The 16484-nt window shown below is 34.9% G+C and overlaps 2 protein-coding genes across 2 annotated transcripts in view; both read right to left on the bottom strand.

Moving 5' to 3' along the window:
* LOC139115625 (growth hormone secretagogue receptor type 1-like) overlaps positions 1-2884 on the bottom strand; it is a 97084-nt gene extending 94200 nt beyond the window's left edge. The window contains exon 1 of the mRNA XM_070677892.1: positions 1605-2884. Within this exon, the coding sequence (XP_070533993.1) occupies positions 1605-2604 (1000 nt within the window). The 5' untranslated portion in view covers positions 2605-2884. The remainder of the gene's footprint in view (positions 1-1604) is intronic.
* LOC139115626 (HCLS1-binding protein 3-like) overlaps positions 1-16484 on the bottom strand; it is a 242532-nt gene that overhangs the window by 106449 nt on the left and 119599 nt on the right. The window lies entirely within an intron of this gene.

Below are 16484 nucleotides of genomic sequence, written 5' to 3'. Positions count from 1 at the left end.
TCTTATCGCATAAATTTGATTCTGAACAAAGGTACTGATTTATGGTAAAAGTAAGAGATAAACTTGGAAAGTCTAACATTAAAAGATCTTTATCTGCGGTGAGAAATTTAAAGGAATGGTTGGACTTTCATTAAAAAAAAAATTGTGGAATGATTTATGCTAGAAACTGTGTACTATAAAATCATGCAATGCTACAAAAAAATTGCCAAGGCTTCAACCCGTGTGAAATTTTTATAGTAGCATTTGCATGAAAGCATATTGCATGATCCGCTGGACATTCCCCGGATGCTACCCACTGTTCTTAATTGATTTACGACAAGATAATAGGTTAATTATTAGATCATTCCCATGTCTTCACAACATAAACTGGTAGCGGACTGTTACAATGAATGAATGACGGCACTTTGATGCCATTGAAATTATTGAAATAATTACAAAATTTATGATCGTCTGACAGTCTTTGGTAAACACTTTCATTAATCTACACTGTAAATCATTTTCATATGTAAAAATATGTGTTCAATACAACACCATAATAAATTTTAATTTACCAATTTTGATTTTTTTTCATTCAGTGTTCTGTAAAAAGAGAAAGACATAAACCACCTTCATAAACAGGAAGATTGCTCCACTGATAGAACGCGCAAAGACCGCACCGTTACTGATTCTTAGCAAGATTTTTTTAATAGTTGTAACGTGATTTGCATCATTGTGAGCGATCTTACTGAAAACTACACGGTAGCTGGCTGGTTTCAAAAATAGAACACTGCCCTCACGCAGGCACTACTGACTAACGTCTAGAAGAAACTTGAGTGGTTTGTGTGAAAATTTATGCCCGTGACATTTGCTGGTTTTTTAGCAGGAGAAAAACAATGACGATCAGAGAATGCAATATGTCAACTAACCAATGATCAGTCAAAAAGTATGCAGCCAGCTGCTCTTTTGTGTGAAATTTTGACAGATAGGAAACGAGACATTTGGATTAATTCTTCATATTTAGCAAAAGGTGAGGTTTCAAAAAGTACACGCCGCATTCATGATACATTCATCTGTTGCAAGGTTACAAAAAGTCTGCCAGTGATACTGCTTTCCAACAACTGCAAATGTATATCATTTTGCTGCCAATGATAGATGACAAAAATACAGCACTGTGATCTGTCACACACAAGTATAAAATCACCATTATTGCAGGTGACAACCTTTACGTACACATACACAACATTTACCAAAATATATTCAGATGCTTCTTACTGTACATGTGTAGCAATACTTTTTTATGTCTTTCTACCGACAGGTTCAGATGTGAAAAAGTGTTCCAATTATCTTTTCAGCACACATCTATAATAATGAAGAAATTTCGTCTGATATTCACACCTTCCTTACTGGCATAAAAATTTGCATAACATATATAAAGCATGCAAACATTGCGGGTTCTGATGTTTCTTCGGAGACACAGAGACAGATGCACTCATACATAATATAAGGATTTTAATGGACAGTGTAAAGTTCACTAGTGCATGGGCCACACACAGTCACATGTACAGAGCAGTATTCCAGCGACTATAAAACATTTTTAAGACAGTTATGAAGATCATAATACTCACCCAGCATCTTGACAACTTGTTTTCTGGTTTTGACTGCAGCATCTATGCGAAAACTGCTCTTCAGTCTGCCGTTCCGACGCTTGAAACTTAGATTTCGATGTCCGTCTGTTATCTCATTTCGCGACAACACTTTGGCAATTAGACTGTACAGGATACTAATGAGAGTCATTGGTATCACGAACAGTACTAATGCGCTGTAGATGTAAAATTTATCCAACATGTTCTCATCGGCACTTGTTCGGTAGTAACACATGAGTGACAGTTTGGGCTCCGCTGGCACAAGGACTTGCACTGTGAATGCCGTGCCAGCGGGAATGGCAATTGTAAAAGACACAAACCAGATGAGAAGAATCATCTTGGTGACTCTGGACTTCTTAATCATCGTCTTGGCTTTGATTGGGTGGCATATCGCGATGTACCGCTCCACCGTGAACGTGGTGATGTTGAGCACTGTCGTGTACGTGCAGGCCTCGATGAAGTAATACCGGGTCCAGCAGAGAAACTCACCAAAAACCCACGGATAGATTTGGAATATCGAGGCAATTTCCACTGGACTGGTTAGAACAAAGACTAAAAAGTCTGACACAGCCAAACTTAAGAGATAATAGTTAGTCGTTGTTCTCATGTTGCGGTTGCGGACAATTACAATGATTGTGAACAGGTTGCCCAGGAGGCCAAGTATTGAGAGGCCCATGATGACCACCACAAAAGGTATGATCAGAGAATATCCAAAGTGTGGCGGCCCAATCTGTTGTTCCAAGGGTGGTTGAGTTTCATTTTCCAACGTGACATTGGCTATTGCAAAAATCATCGAAGCAACCTTACGCGGCAAGCCAGTCACCATGATCGGTGACATCTCCGGATGCCCTGTTTCCATCCCTTCATTTAGGATTGGGTTGAAATCCTGTGTGCTTGCTCCCGCTGTGGTGTTGGGAAATCCCCCACCAGCCAGCATCAAGGCAGATGAAGAATACGATGTGTTGTGGGTTGGAACTGTCATTCTGCGACCTCAGCTAAAGCCAACTTTTGCTGGAGAGAATTCCACAGCACATGTACAGTTTTCCCAGTGAGTTGAACGCTCCTAAACCTTTGCCAGCACAGCACTGCACAGCACAAAACTCTGAAGTCCGTTACCCTGATGAGAAAAATGTACGGATCAAAGAGAGCAGAACTTGGTTAAATTTACTCGACACCGGAGTGTATAGTACAGAGAAAGAGCAGCTGTTTTGAACTGGCAACTTAATTCACTTGACGGTGAGCCCCTTACTTTTACTTTGTGCGTCAGTAATTTACTGAAAGGGCTGGCGGTGAATCTATGAGAGAGACTCACATGTGTTAGGCTCATAAATAGCTTCATACAGCTCATATATGGTCAAGTGGGCCGAACCCAGCATCACTCTCTCATGAATATTTAATAGCCTCAGATGCAGTGTAGCAACTAGATAAAATCTACTTGAGTGTCAATCTCCCGCATTGGAAAATCATATTATCATGTTTTTAAGAAAGTGGCAGCTATTTACTTTGCTCAATATCTCCGGTGTTTGTACCTTCACACAAATATTTCTCATGTTTTCATTAAACCAAGACGGTAGGTGAATGTACTACATTTCCTTAAGAGCTGACGGAGAAAAAATTAATTTACTGAGTGATTTATTTTGTGGAATAACAGATTTTATATGAAAAAGATTATGCTCATGATAATTTATTTTTAATTTGTGTCTTGTACTTCAGCTTGTCCATTCCTGATGTTCATTCCTGAAAATAAACGTGACGATTTTATCTGTCTATGAGTGAAACTGGAACACTGCCATCTACACATCAGTTATTCACCGACTCCACTGAAACTCATCTAAGAGACATTTCCTCAAAATCTGCCCACAATGTAAGCGATGGTGGAGCACTTGTGTTTTACTTACGAAAGCCCAGCAAATTGCAGTATCAACTTGGCGTTTATCAATGTGACACCCTTTAGGGAATACCTGTGATATCAATGGAGCCAGCAATGTGTCTCTAAATAAGTCATTATGTGGGCAAAACACTGCTTTTTATCTGCAGGTTTGGAGACTGTGATCATTTCGTGGCTTTGTTCATTTTCTGCACTTGCCGTTCTACCCATTTCCTAGTTCTACCGACACTCTCAGTGAACATTACAGTACAACTGACCTTGCCCAATTGAGCGGTACATTGATGTCATCCTACGTCAAAGGCCTGCCTTACAACAGACATCTGTGGTTTAAATATCACAGAAAACAGTACAAAAGGTCGGTTCTTCAAGAGTTCCTGTGAGCCTGTTTGCTTTCAGGTGATTTCTTCCGAACCATGGTTAGCGAAAATATCTCTTCAGGGCTTTCACAAGAACATGCACGTCAACAAGAGATCTCGCATTTTACATGTTGTTGTGATGGAAGCAGTTGCCATCGACTCCCGTGATGGCTATAATATATGACATAAAAATTTAAAGCTTCTCTCCTAACACATTTGGAAAACAGTACATCAAATGTTCATGCAAAATCCCCTAAAACCATCCCTTACACTGTGGGCAGATTTTGAGGAAATGTCTCTTATATGAGTTTCAGTGGAGTCGGTGAATAACTGATGTATAGATGGCAGTGTTCCAGTTTCACACGTTGACAGATAAATCATCACGTTATTTTCAGGAATAACATCCGGAATGGACAAGCTGAAGTACAAGACACAAATTATTACACATTTTGTTTTCAATAATCCCAACCCATTTTCCCCCCTGAAAAAAGTACTTTCCATTCATAAAAAACACTTCGCATAGAAATTTCATTTCAAATAGCTGAAATTCCCTTTTGTGAAGAGAGATGTTGTAAAGACATTTTGATTGTGCAAATTTTGAATCCAAGTTTAAATATTACTTTGCAAAGATAATTTTGAAGTTTGCTCAGAATTGTTGCTACCATAGAAAATTACGTAACATCCTAAATTACCTTCTTAATTAAAGGTATACAGTCACCTGTAATCTAAATATGCCCATATATGGTCAAAGGGGCGTTCCTTGGTATTCAAGATGCCCATGTGAGGGCGCTGTTTTTAAAAGATGGCCACCCGCTTAAAATCTGTGATTGGTTAGACTTTCTCTTTCCATGGTAACTGTGGCAAAATTGGAACAGGTGACAGTATACTTTTAATTTATTCTTGTTTATTATTGATCTCTTGCCTAAAATGCTACAATGTGTACATTAATTGAAAATAAATCTCTTGGTACAATTGACTCACATCTTCCTGAAATTTCAGACATATTTTCAAATAAGATCCTACAATGTACAAAGATGTTAACTTATAAGCAATTCTGAGTCACCTTGTACTTTTTAAACAATCTTTTTCAAGAAAACACCTGCAACTTATCCTTACATTAGTGCATATTTAAACATTTATCAGGTGAAAAAAAAGATGACTACACATGATCAAAAAGATCTTTTAGTTTTAATTTTTCCTCCATTAATTTTAAAAAAGTTTGAAAAACTGGAAATATTACTCAAACTAAACAAAAATAGAGTCAAAAGTATATATTTTTTCCATGTACGAGAAAAAAGGTAATGTATGAACAAGATGAACTCTTTGTTTCTAAAATGCCTAAAAGATAATTACATGAATGAATAGGGTCTAGATAAATAAATAAACAAATAAACAAAATAATGTTTATTTATCTATCAAATATCTCTCTTTCTCTGATTCAACACCACTGGGTTTGCCAGGCAAAACTGACTACGCTGCTTTAATCTCAAAATAATTATCCTGGTAAACAACTTATGAACCTTTAAACTTTGCAACTTAATATGTCTGTAAAATCCCATCATTTCTACCAGCTGTTTTGATCCATGTTCCAACTGTCTCTTTCCACTCAATGAAATATTCTAGCTGGTATCGTAAACATAATTCTGGACACAGTTTATGTAAGGCATATATGATTAGTCATGTATACTGTATATATCAGAGGTACAGATACTGTATCCATTAACTCCTCAATATATAATATAGTATATTTAATTATATTTTTTCTCTTCTCCTATCTGATATTTTACTTGTTTTATAGTTTTTGTTATTATTTTTATTTTTATAATTATTATTTACCATACTGTATCCACACATGACATAGATGTGTAATAACATTATTATAATAATTATTAATAAATATTTATATATATATATATATATATATATATATATATTATATATATATATATATATATATATATATATATAAATAAATATTTATATAATCATAAATATATGAATATCATGGATATGAGTCAGGTGACAGCAGATATGATAACACTCGTGACTATTGTTGAATTATCAGCAGACTCCTCTCTGCTTCCAGTGGGATTTCTTATCTGCCATCGCATATCTGTATCATTACAGCTTAGGGAATTCAAATCTCCTAGTGTTTGCTGTTCAAATAGCATCAGCAAGTCACTTGTTTCACATGAGGGATTGTTTAATTGAGTGTGTAACTAGATGAAATTGGCCAAACATAACTGAAGATAGCCTGTCTGTGACTTTTCATCGTGGCATGTTGTCTGATGCTTTCCATAAATTTCAATACAGCTACATGTATTACAGTCCCTGACAATTTACTTAACACAATTTCCTGAATTTTTACCGAAAAGCATTTGTTTTATCCGGTCATTGAATTCTCCCGCTTAATTTTTTGTAATTTTCAAAAATCTGCCAGGTTTCGGAAGTCAACATTTTTACCTATATCGCAATATCAATGAATTATATATCTCCTTGTTTAAAGAGTTACAAATATTTATTCCCAATTTGCTGTGCCTTGTGATAATAACGACATAACTTTATCAGAGAAAATGCTTTAACTGACATTTTTTATGACATGAACACTATAGAACTAGTCAGAAAACTAGAGTCAAATGGTAGGGCCATGTTCCCATAGCAATGTCCCAAAGAACAGTAATTAAAAGGACTATATAAACACATAATGCAAAATTTACATATACGTTTGTTTCTAATATTAATTAAAAGCTCTTACAAAAACGACACTGTTATGGTTATTTATTTTGGATTGTTCTCAGTATAAACATAAAAAAGAATAAAGCAGCTATGCTTACATTGCAGTGATTAACATGACAAACAGTAAGATGATCGGATAACTTCAAAGTCTTTATTGATCATGATTGTACTGTGTATATATTTCGTCCTGCAAATTTTTTTTACTGTTCATAGCCCATATCATGGTCTCTTTTTTTTTATTTGTTTAGAATGTGGAGAAAAACCTGGCTGACGCTGTTAGTCTACACTGACATGCAAAGCATGATAAACAACATTTTTCATATTTTATTCGGTCTTAGTAAGTTCTGCATATCAACTTTCGACTTTCTTACTGTTCAGTGGTATCTTCAATCATTAGAAATATGCCAGAATTTTCACTCACATTATTATCCTTGTTGGAAAAACACTGTGAACGTAATATGTACATTGGGTGTTATATTACAAGATATTTGAGCTGTGAATTCAGAGTCTTCTCCAAATGTCAGAAATGAGCTGTGTTACCTTCGATATTCATGTGCATTAGAAATAGAATCAAATAAAGTAATCTCACTTAAATTTCAACCAATATACAGAATATGTTTTCATTTCATGATAGCAAATTCATGTACATATGACTGCTTGGTTCAAATTGCCTTTAATATAGAACTTGCAGAACAGATCAACAGTAATCAGATGTAGGCTGTCAGTATTGTAAACATCAACTCTTTGTTCTTAACCCTTTAAGTGCTGTAAATTTTCTAGTCCAAAATTTTAGTGCGAAATTTTCCAATTTTAAAATTTTTTTTTGGTATGTTTTTGACAAGTTTGGACTAAATGGACATCTCTATATTTGCTAGAGTATTAGATCAAAATTTGGGACAATCTGAAGAAAATGGGTATGTAATTTTATCAAACTGACAACAATTGATTTTGGCACTCAATGGGTTAATTAGCTGGATCCTGTTGTTTGATAAACCCTATGTGAACAGTCCCCTATAGGTTTAGTGTTGCCCTGATATATATATATATATATATATATATATATATATATATATATATATATATATATATATATATATATATATATATATATATATATATATATATATATATATATATATATAATATATATATATATAAATCCAAACACACCCCAGTAATACAAAAGATGGATATCATTCTATGCAACTGTTACCATTCAGAGTGACAACTAAAGTAAAAAACATCAAACTATTAAATACTGCACCAATAGCCCCAGATGCTACGACCTTGACCTTCTTTTACTGCTCATGCAGCTGACACCTTTAGCAAAATTAATGGAGTAGCAAAGTTTTATTATCATGCTAAACCACCAACCTATACAAAATGAATCCTAACTGTCCATCAATAAATCATGTCGTCTACCACACAGTAACTACAATATGATACACGTGGGAAACTTTTTGACATAAATTATGTAAAGCGTATGACCAGATGTTTGAATATTTATTTGTGACTGGCACAATAAAGAAGAAAGAATCAGTTCTTACATTATTCCTGCTGTGAGGGCAGTCACATTCTGTGTAGCTCTGATGGGTAGAATCCCATATCCAAATGGCCTAGGGTCAAATGTCTGGCACAAGTTGGGGAATTTTCGACATTTGTGAGTGCTACACAGAAATTCAACAAGTGTGAGACATTAAAATGAAAACCAGTGAGTGTGAGACATTATTTTTCCAAGTTTCTTTCACTTGCAAAAATGGCTCAATGATATCAATTTCATTGGAGGAAGGACCTTTGACAACAAAGATTTTTTTTTGGATTTATATACCACTACCCCTTAAAAAAATACAATCCTCATTCATCCACATCAAATGATGCGTGAAACGTCTTTATACTGAAAACAGTTTTTTTTCTCATTAATGCACTTCTAACACCATTATGTAATAATTATTTTGTGGCATACTGGTTAAAATAATAACATCTCATCATGCTTTGGTCACGTTGTCTACTACCAGAGGAAAGATATACAAAACTTTGCTCATTTAGGAGTTTGTTGTCTACCCTTGGCTACAGTACACACTTTACAGCAGACAACCTACCATTCACAAAATGACAGAACACATGCCTTGAGCCAAGGGACAGCAAATATCCAATAACCATTCATCAAGTGAGGAAGTACTTGGCACATGTGATAATACCAATACTACATCGTACCAGCTTGATGGCACAAATACTGTGATCTGATTGGTCGAGACATGAAAATAACCATGCTACATTCACATTATAGCAAGCTTAGAACAGGCACAAGCATTCAGCTAGACAAAAATCCCCTTTTTGATGTTTCACACCTAAATTTCAATTTAATATTATGATACAATGGCAATAAACCACCTCAGCAACCAGTAATACCACTCAATTTTGACCAGTTCACTCCATATATGCACTCCCTATCAGGCATGCACATACATGTATGTCGTGAACTGGTCAAAATCTTGTGGTATACAGTCACCGGGCATTCTTTACTGCTTAGGTATGAGCGCAAATCTCATACTATCAGTATACTCGGGACGGGAGGATGTTCTTTCTTTGATTTATAATTTATTTGTCAAGTGAAATTTGATAAGTCAGCTAGTACTTACTTTTGCTGTTTACAAAATTTACAACTGAATATTCTAGCATCACTTTGAAGCAAAGAGCCTTTCATAATGATTGGGAATAATGATTGGAAACTATTGATAAACCATGGATGATTACGGAACGCATTCCATCCTACATTAAGAGTTACATGTAATACAGTTTCTATGTACTATTTGGCTGTTGATTTGAATTTTCAAAGAGAAGAAGAAACTTCTATTCTCTGCATTGGCAAGTGAATATTTTCATTTAATAAGATTATTTAGACAAGATTACAAAGCAAAAAAATATAGTTTTCACAAGTTAAATCAAAACCTTTTCCTCTTGGAAAAGTAGCTCACACGGTTCATACACTCAAAGTCACAGAAAATTCTAGGATTTCAAGCTATTCGGCAGTTTTTAAGGTACCAGTAGTGTTCCTGGAGTGTGTTGAGAGTTTTGATAAGAGATCAGTTTTGATTATTATGCAGAAATACAACACTCCTTTCCAAAGCCTTCAAGGGAAAATGTGAAATTTAAGGATTTTTTCTGAAGCTTATAACAAAACCTGTGTTAAACCTGTGCAACATCAGTAGGAGATTGTATAAAAGAAGACAGATAGGCCTAAGGCAATCTAGTATTAATGTCAATGTCATAACCATGCTGAGACCTAATAAATGGTTGGAGTATTGTTGCTCGATGAAGCTCTACATCAATAAGTTTGTTTCATGCTAACATGGATATCTGGAAATTACAACAAACACAACACAACAATATAGGATTGTTTTTTTTGATACCCTCTGTAAATAACAGTATCTCACACATTTTGAACTATGGGCCTCTGACTGAAGACTTTTTCACTTTTATCTTCATGTGTTCCATAACCTTCAAATATCCTTCACAATAGATGTTTCAGCAACGCTGGTATGTTTTGACATAATTGTCCAACTGAATCAGATAGACTGTCATTTGTAATACTGATAAACAAAAAGAGGAAGATAAATATCCATTTTAAAGTATTAAATTGATAAAAATGACAGATAAGACGATGAAACATTATTGGATTATGAGAATCTTTGTCTCAGTGCATTGTGGGTAACTACATTCTCATAAGAACAGCTCAAAGCCATCTTGTTCCTTATCCTCTTTCTGAAAATGTTTTAGATAGATTATAACTTGAGGTGGAACCATGGCAACCGCTACTGCCCTATTGATCACTTCAGTAGTTCTTTTACAACATACACGTTCACATCCATGTGAACAAAACATCTCCATCACTTTATCCTTCCTTGAAAAATCATATCAAAAGACATCGACAGGGTTTGACTGTATAAAAAGGTGGTTAGTTGAAAGACCTGTGATATTCATTGAGACAGAAACTGGATCACACAAAACATTAAAATAGAAGTGAGTGTAATGTTTCAAGGTTGTGAGTTGTGACTTCATGTTATATGCTGAAGATTTTGATACGGCATATTACAAATTCATGTATATGCATGTATGCATGAATATCACCAATCATGTGTTCCATAAATCACACCAGAAATCAAAATTAACCCTATCACCACCATGGTTTGGACCAAATCTATTGTTATCAATGGTGAGTGTGGACATGTTTACAGGGAATTGGGGGGTGAACAGATTAAAGGGACAAAAGTTACCTTTCTTTGGTGTGTTCGTCTGTCATGCAATACCGACATTTTTTCTAGAATAACCATGAACTCAAGTTCATCATATTACTGTCAGTGTGCAGCAAATTCTCGCTACTATGTACATGCCAGGGTTTGAAGTTTGTGAATGTACCTTTTCGCTTATAGAATAATGTTCTTAAAAGGTACCAGGAATGACATCATTAAAATATGTCTTTACCTGTTCGCAAGGCTCAGATATATTATAGACTTCTCAAATACTACAAAATGACAAAAAATATGCAAAAGGCCGTCACCTGACCCTATCAAAGTAGAATGCAACTGGTTGAAAGAAGTTTCAGACTTTTTTCAGAATGCTTCTACAGGTATATGCTCTTTGTGCGGATTCAGTGAAGTTTTCTCCATTTTTCTTTGTGAATATCAAACATTAAACTAAATCTTATAGAGCTGGCATAGGGACGGCAACCATTTTAATTTCAAATATCAGTTAATTTTATGCATTATTGGTTTCTTAGATTTGAAAAAGAATAGTTTAGTTTCCAGGAGGAAGTTTTGAGCAAAGGTTTTGAATATTTCAAGTTTAACGTGCATACTACCTGAAGGGGAAACTCATTTATATGGCTGCCAAATTTTTCATGTTTTTTTGTGAAAGAATAATTGGTATTTGGTCGTTTTAGGTACAATGTTGGGTCTACATGCTTACTTGCCAACAGCATTGGCAAACAACAGACAGATAGACACCATGAAAAGTCTAAAAGTCCCACAATTGGAAGTTTGAAATCATGGACTCATAGCTATCTTGGAATAAGTTACATTTTTGTCCTGGTATTATACTACCATTGAACAAATGAAGAAAATGATTGTAAAATGCTAACATGAGGAACTTAACATTTTCGTATATCCTGGCTTGTCAATTTACTTGAAAACTATATGGTTATCATTTCATGGAATGGCAGGATATGACATTCTAAAGTTACTAATCTCTATATGGAAAATACAATGAAATCTTCAAACCCAAAGATTTTCCAGCAAATGGCTTTGATAATAACGAAAAGTACTACTACCATCTCCCTATTATAACAGTCACAGCTCCATGATAATATTCACCCACTCACAGTCCTGTAGCCCACTCCAATGTGTCATTATGTACCTTATATTCAATTCATGATCATGAAAACTAAATTCATCCCATAAAGCACTTGTCCATTGAATTAACGTCTAAAAATGAACATAGGAGTGGTAGTATAATAATTGAGTGAATCAAAACATGATGCAAATATACCAATGCATCATTGCATCACAAGCAAAAATAACTTTGAAAATCAGAAATTCTATGGAGTTCTATGAACTCCAATTTAATTCCATGGAAAAGCTATTGAGAGGATGATGATTTTTCTGCCTCTTTACTGAACATTTTTCACCATGATTTCACACAAAATGGCACTTGACTCCATGATTTGAGTGTTTTGACAAATGCAATACACAACACTCAATCACTCAATCTTTGTACAGTAAACACTCGCTCTAATAACTATGCTTGGGGACAGAGAAAACGTTCGTTAAACTGAGGTGTTCGTTCAAATGAGGGAATTTGAATTCAGACTAGCCTTCTTAGGGGACACATTGTATGTATGTTATAACCGATAATTTGATAATTCTTACTACTGGTGGTCATTAGGGTGAGGGATTACTGTATTAAGTTTCCATTTCCAAATTCCTGTACCACAGGCAGTATTGTTCATATATTTTTCAATTCTTTACATGTGGTGGATAGAGACTCCTTCATTGGCTCATTTTACCACTCTACCAACTGCACGTATAAGTTATAGCCATCAATACAGTACACAAAAAAAGTTTATAGAAACGAGACAATCAACATAATTCTGTTTAATTATTAAACTTAAAAAATGAAAAAAAAGCAAAAAATAGAAAAACATTCAACAGTTATGAGTCAACTAAAGTTCAAGAGTACGAGCTCGTATAGTGTAATCTCTGTTACTCACTCTTCAGGGCTCTCGTCCAACTGTTCCTACACAGTCTGGGGAAATCCTATAAAAAATCTCTGGGCAAGATGGTGCGATATCCTCAAAAACAATGCATTCTGGGAACAGCTGATCTATGTTTCTATTATAATGTTTGAGATAAAGTCATGGAAAATATAACTTCAAGGTCGTGTAGAAGTGGTTTAAATTTTTGAAGTCAATTTTTAGTAACTAGTGTGAACTACGACTTCTACATGTATGTCTTGGGTCAGTTGTATCGAACTTGCCCATAAACTGATCCAAGACATTCCCCCATTTAACAGTTATTGTTCACACTCTTCACTAAGATGGAACTTTGAAAGCCACTTCAACATAACCTTGAGCATGTTGAAGCTATATTTTCTCTGACTTTGTCTCAAAACATAGAGCTAGTAATTAGATCATAGATCAGTTGCTCCAAGGATGCATCACTCTTCTGTATCATGCCATCTTGCTCAGAGATTTTTGAATAGGATTTGGCCAGAGTGTGTAGGGGCAGCCAGATAAGAGACGTGCAGAGCAGATTGAGCAACCGAGAGTAGAGTATAAGGAAGAAATATGTGAATATGATAATATGAAGTACCTTCTGAATACACAAAAAGAAAATTGTAGTACGTCACGACATTCGTTTACTGGGGCAATTTGATGGATTCAAGGTTATTTTGACCAATGCTGGCAAAAAATGGAAGAAAATTAAGGCATTTGTGTTGATAGCTTTGGCTGGGTATGAAAAATCACATGTGAGGGCTGACAAAGGAATTGGTGATTAGGTTCCATGAACTTTTAAAATACCCTGCAGATCTTCAACTAACATTAAGTTATAGCTTGACTTTCCTTTCAATATACAGGTACATAAACAGTATTAGGATGTCATGATGAGGATGGTGATCACTTTCACCTAACAAAATTAGTTTATTTTTAAACTCTACGCATTAATATTATTTTATTTTTTATTAATTTTTATGTCCATTTTAGCATCAAACCCATATGCATGTCAGCTGTCATGAGCAAATCAACAAGAGAAGTGTGTAATAATGCATGTATGTCTTTCAGACAAGAGAGATTATATCAGTCGATGATAGCATTAATCTATGGATTATAAACATGTCTGTTAGTGTGGATTGATAAATGGCAGGCGCAACATGCAGGTCAGGAAGTACCGGTACTCATTTCTTAAAACTGGGATCACTTCCATAACCAAATATCTATCTATGTTTCTCTGTGTATGGATTTGACAGAATATTGTGTTGTGTTTGCTCTGCCTCAGTTGATTATTCACAATGTGTGCACATCTCGAACACGAAGCCACACAGCTACGATGATCAGTTTTGCATTGCAGATGATGATTCTGAATCTCGTTAAACTGGAAATGACCACAGCTGGAAATAGACCGGGCAATTTTCTGCCCTGTTACATTCGTCTGTTTTCCATCACACAATATAAACTGCTTTCCTTGCAATATCACATTTCAGTTCTTTGGAGAATTTCAGGTAAACTCTCAAAATGTCAACCTTTCTATTAAAAGCCATGCTGAAAATTACATCCATGGGTATTCTAAAATTAAAAAGTAAACAGTTTTCCTCACAAAGTGGCACAAAAGCACTCATTTTGTATGTTGGATTTATTTTGCAAAACAATGGCCTACAGTCACTGAAGACAACTTGATGGACGCAGTTGCGCATAAGATATCCATATTTACTATAATTATTTTTAGGTCTACACTGAACTTTAAAAAGTGACATTAGTAGCCTATAGAGCTAGAGCTTCCCTGTGGTTTACAGATTTCACAAATATCAATATCAGTGTCTGACTCCAAATCAATTCATTATAATACTAAATGTTTCACAAAATGATAGATATTCACCTGTTGTATGAAGTCACAGGCTGGTGTTTCTATCTTTAAAGCAACTGCACTTAAGGTAGTATGTGCCTCGAAAATGAAAAACTTAAACTTTTGCTCAAATTTTCCTCAAGGAATCTTTCAATCATTCTCCTTCAAAATCTAGAATAAAAATCGGGGTCACCGTGCAAATTTTGGTACCAGAGAAACAAATAACCTATTGATTTACTGATATTTAAATTCAAAATGGCCACCATCCCTGTGTTAACTCTATGGAGAAACATAAAACTTTCAAATTTCAAAAAACTAAGACAGTGAAAAGTTTTCTTACACCAAAAGCTTTAAAATGAACCCCCACAAGTGGTGTATCAGAAAAGAATTGTAAAAGTTTGAGAGTCCGAATATCTGTCCCCGAGGTGTGTTCTATACCTTAAACAGAACAAGTTCAAACATCATTGACACACACCCAAGTATAAAATTAAACAATGCCCCCTTTCCTCTACCTGCAAGGTGGGTACATGTGAGATTTGGGTTCAATGAGTGCTATATAGCACATTAAGCCTCTCACTTGGTGTATGTATATAGAGCCTATTGTGCACTATCAAGTGTATACCGGCCAGCATGCAAAGGGGGTTATTGAAATATCAAAACTAAAATTTCACATTGAAAAGTTGTTTACTATAAAGTGACTTACACCATTATGTGATACAATCTCTAGTAAGTTCATAATGATTTGAACATAATTGGAACCGTAACGTTGTTCACATATTGTATAATCTCTAATTTTACAATGATTTGAATGAAGTCGAATAAGATGTAATTCACACATAATATAATCTATAATTTCATAATGATTTGGATGAAGATGAGTAGCATCATTCATTCCCAACAGCAAAGTGAGAAATTTGTATCAGTGCTCTGAAAGAAGCAGATACATGTGGAAAGATGGTGATAGCGATACCAGATGACGGCCACACATGATAAATACTACCACAAATGCTCCTTCCCATTGACAGTATAAAGTTAGAATGTATGTGAAATATGTTGGCTGAGTTTGTTACGTTCTTGTGGATTAAAATGTACAACTACAGATTTGACATTCAATTCATACACTGACCAGCAAGCTATAAAAAAAATCAACATTTAATAAAACGTGCGTACCAAGGATCAGAATCCAACTGAGAATGGAGACGACCAATAGCTGATTGGCAGACTACAAAGTGATCTTTGTGTGAACCTGAATACTGACATCCACTTTGAATTCATCAATGTCACTGCCCACTGCAGTGAACTGACCCACTTTTATCAATGCCACCTTGCAATTGAAGCTTATACACTTCAGATAAATCTCTACAAGTGCATGTTGGTCAGTAAATTACATTAAAAGCTCCTTTTCAGATGGTTTAACTTGGTAACTGTATACATCTGCTGTTCTTTCCTTGTAAAGCACACGCTATTTTGGCAAATCATGAGGGATTTCGTGCTGTGATATACACTGATTTGCTGAATCAATATTTTAGTGAACTCTGAGAGGAAATGAATACACATTGCACTTGAAGTCAATTGCGATAAATTGTAATTTTTCAAAGCATTACTTTCTTAATTTGTTCAAGCTGAGTGATGTCTCAAACTTACATATGACATTTTCTTTCAGACCCTTTGGACAAATTCTCCTCAAATGATACAACATGATTAATTTTTTATTCAAAAAGGGATCGTCGGTAATGAAAGCTGATGAACAGAATTTATACAATTCCTT

Source organism: Ptychodera flava, chromosome 17 (assembly GCF_041260155.1).
Source record: "Ptychodera flava strain L36383 chromosome 17, AS_Pfla_20210202, whole genome shotgun sequence".
In the NCBI taxonomy this organism is placed as follows: domain Eukaryota; kingdom Metazoa; phylum Hemichordata; class Enteropneusta; family Ptychoderidae; genus Ptychodera; species Ptychodera flava.
Note: the sequence above shows the minus strand (reverse complement) of the source record. Positions and strands in the feature narration are given on the sequence as shown.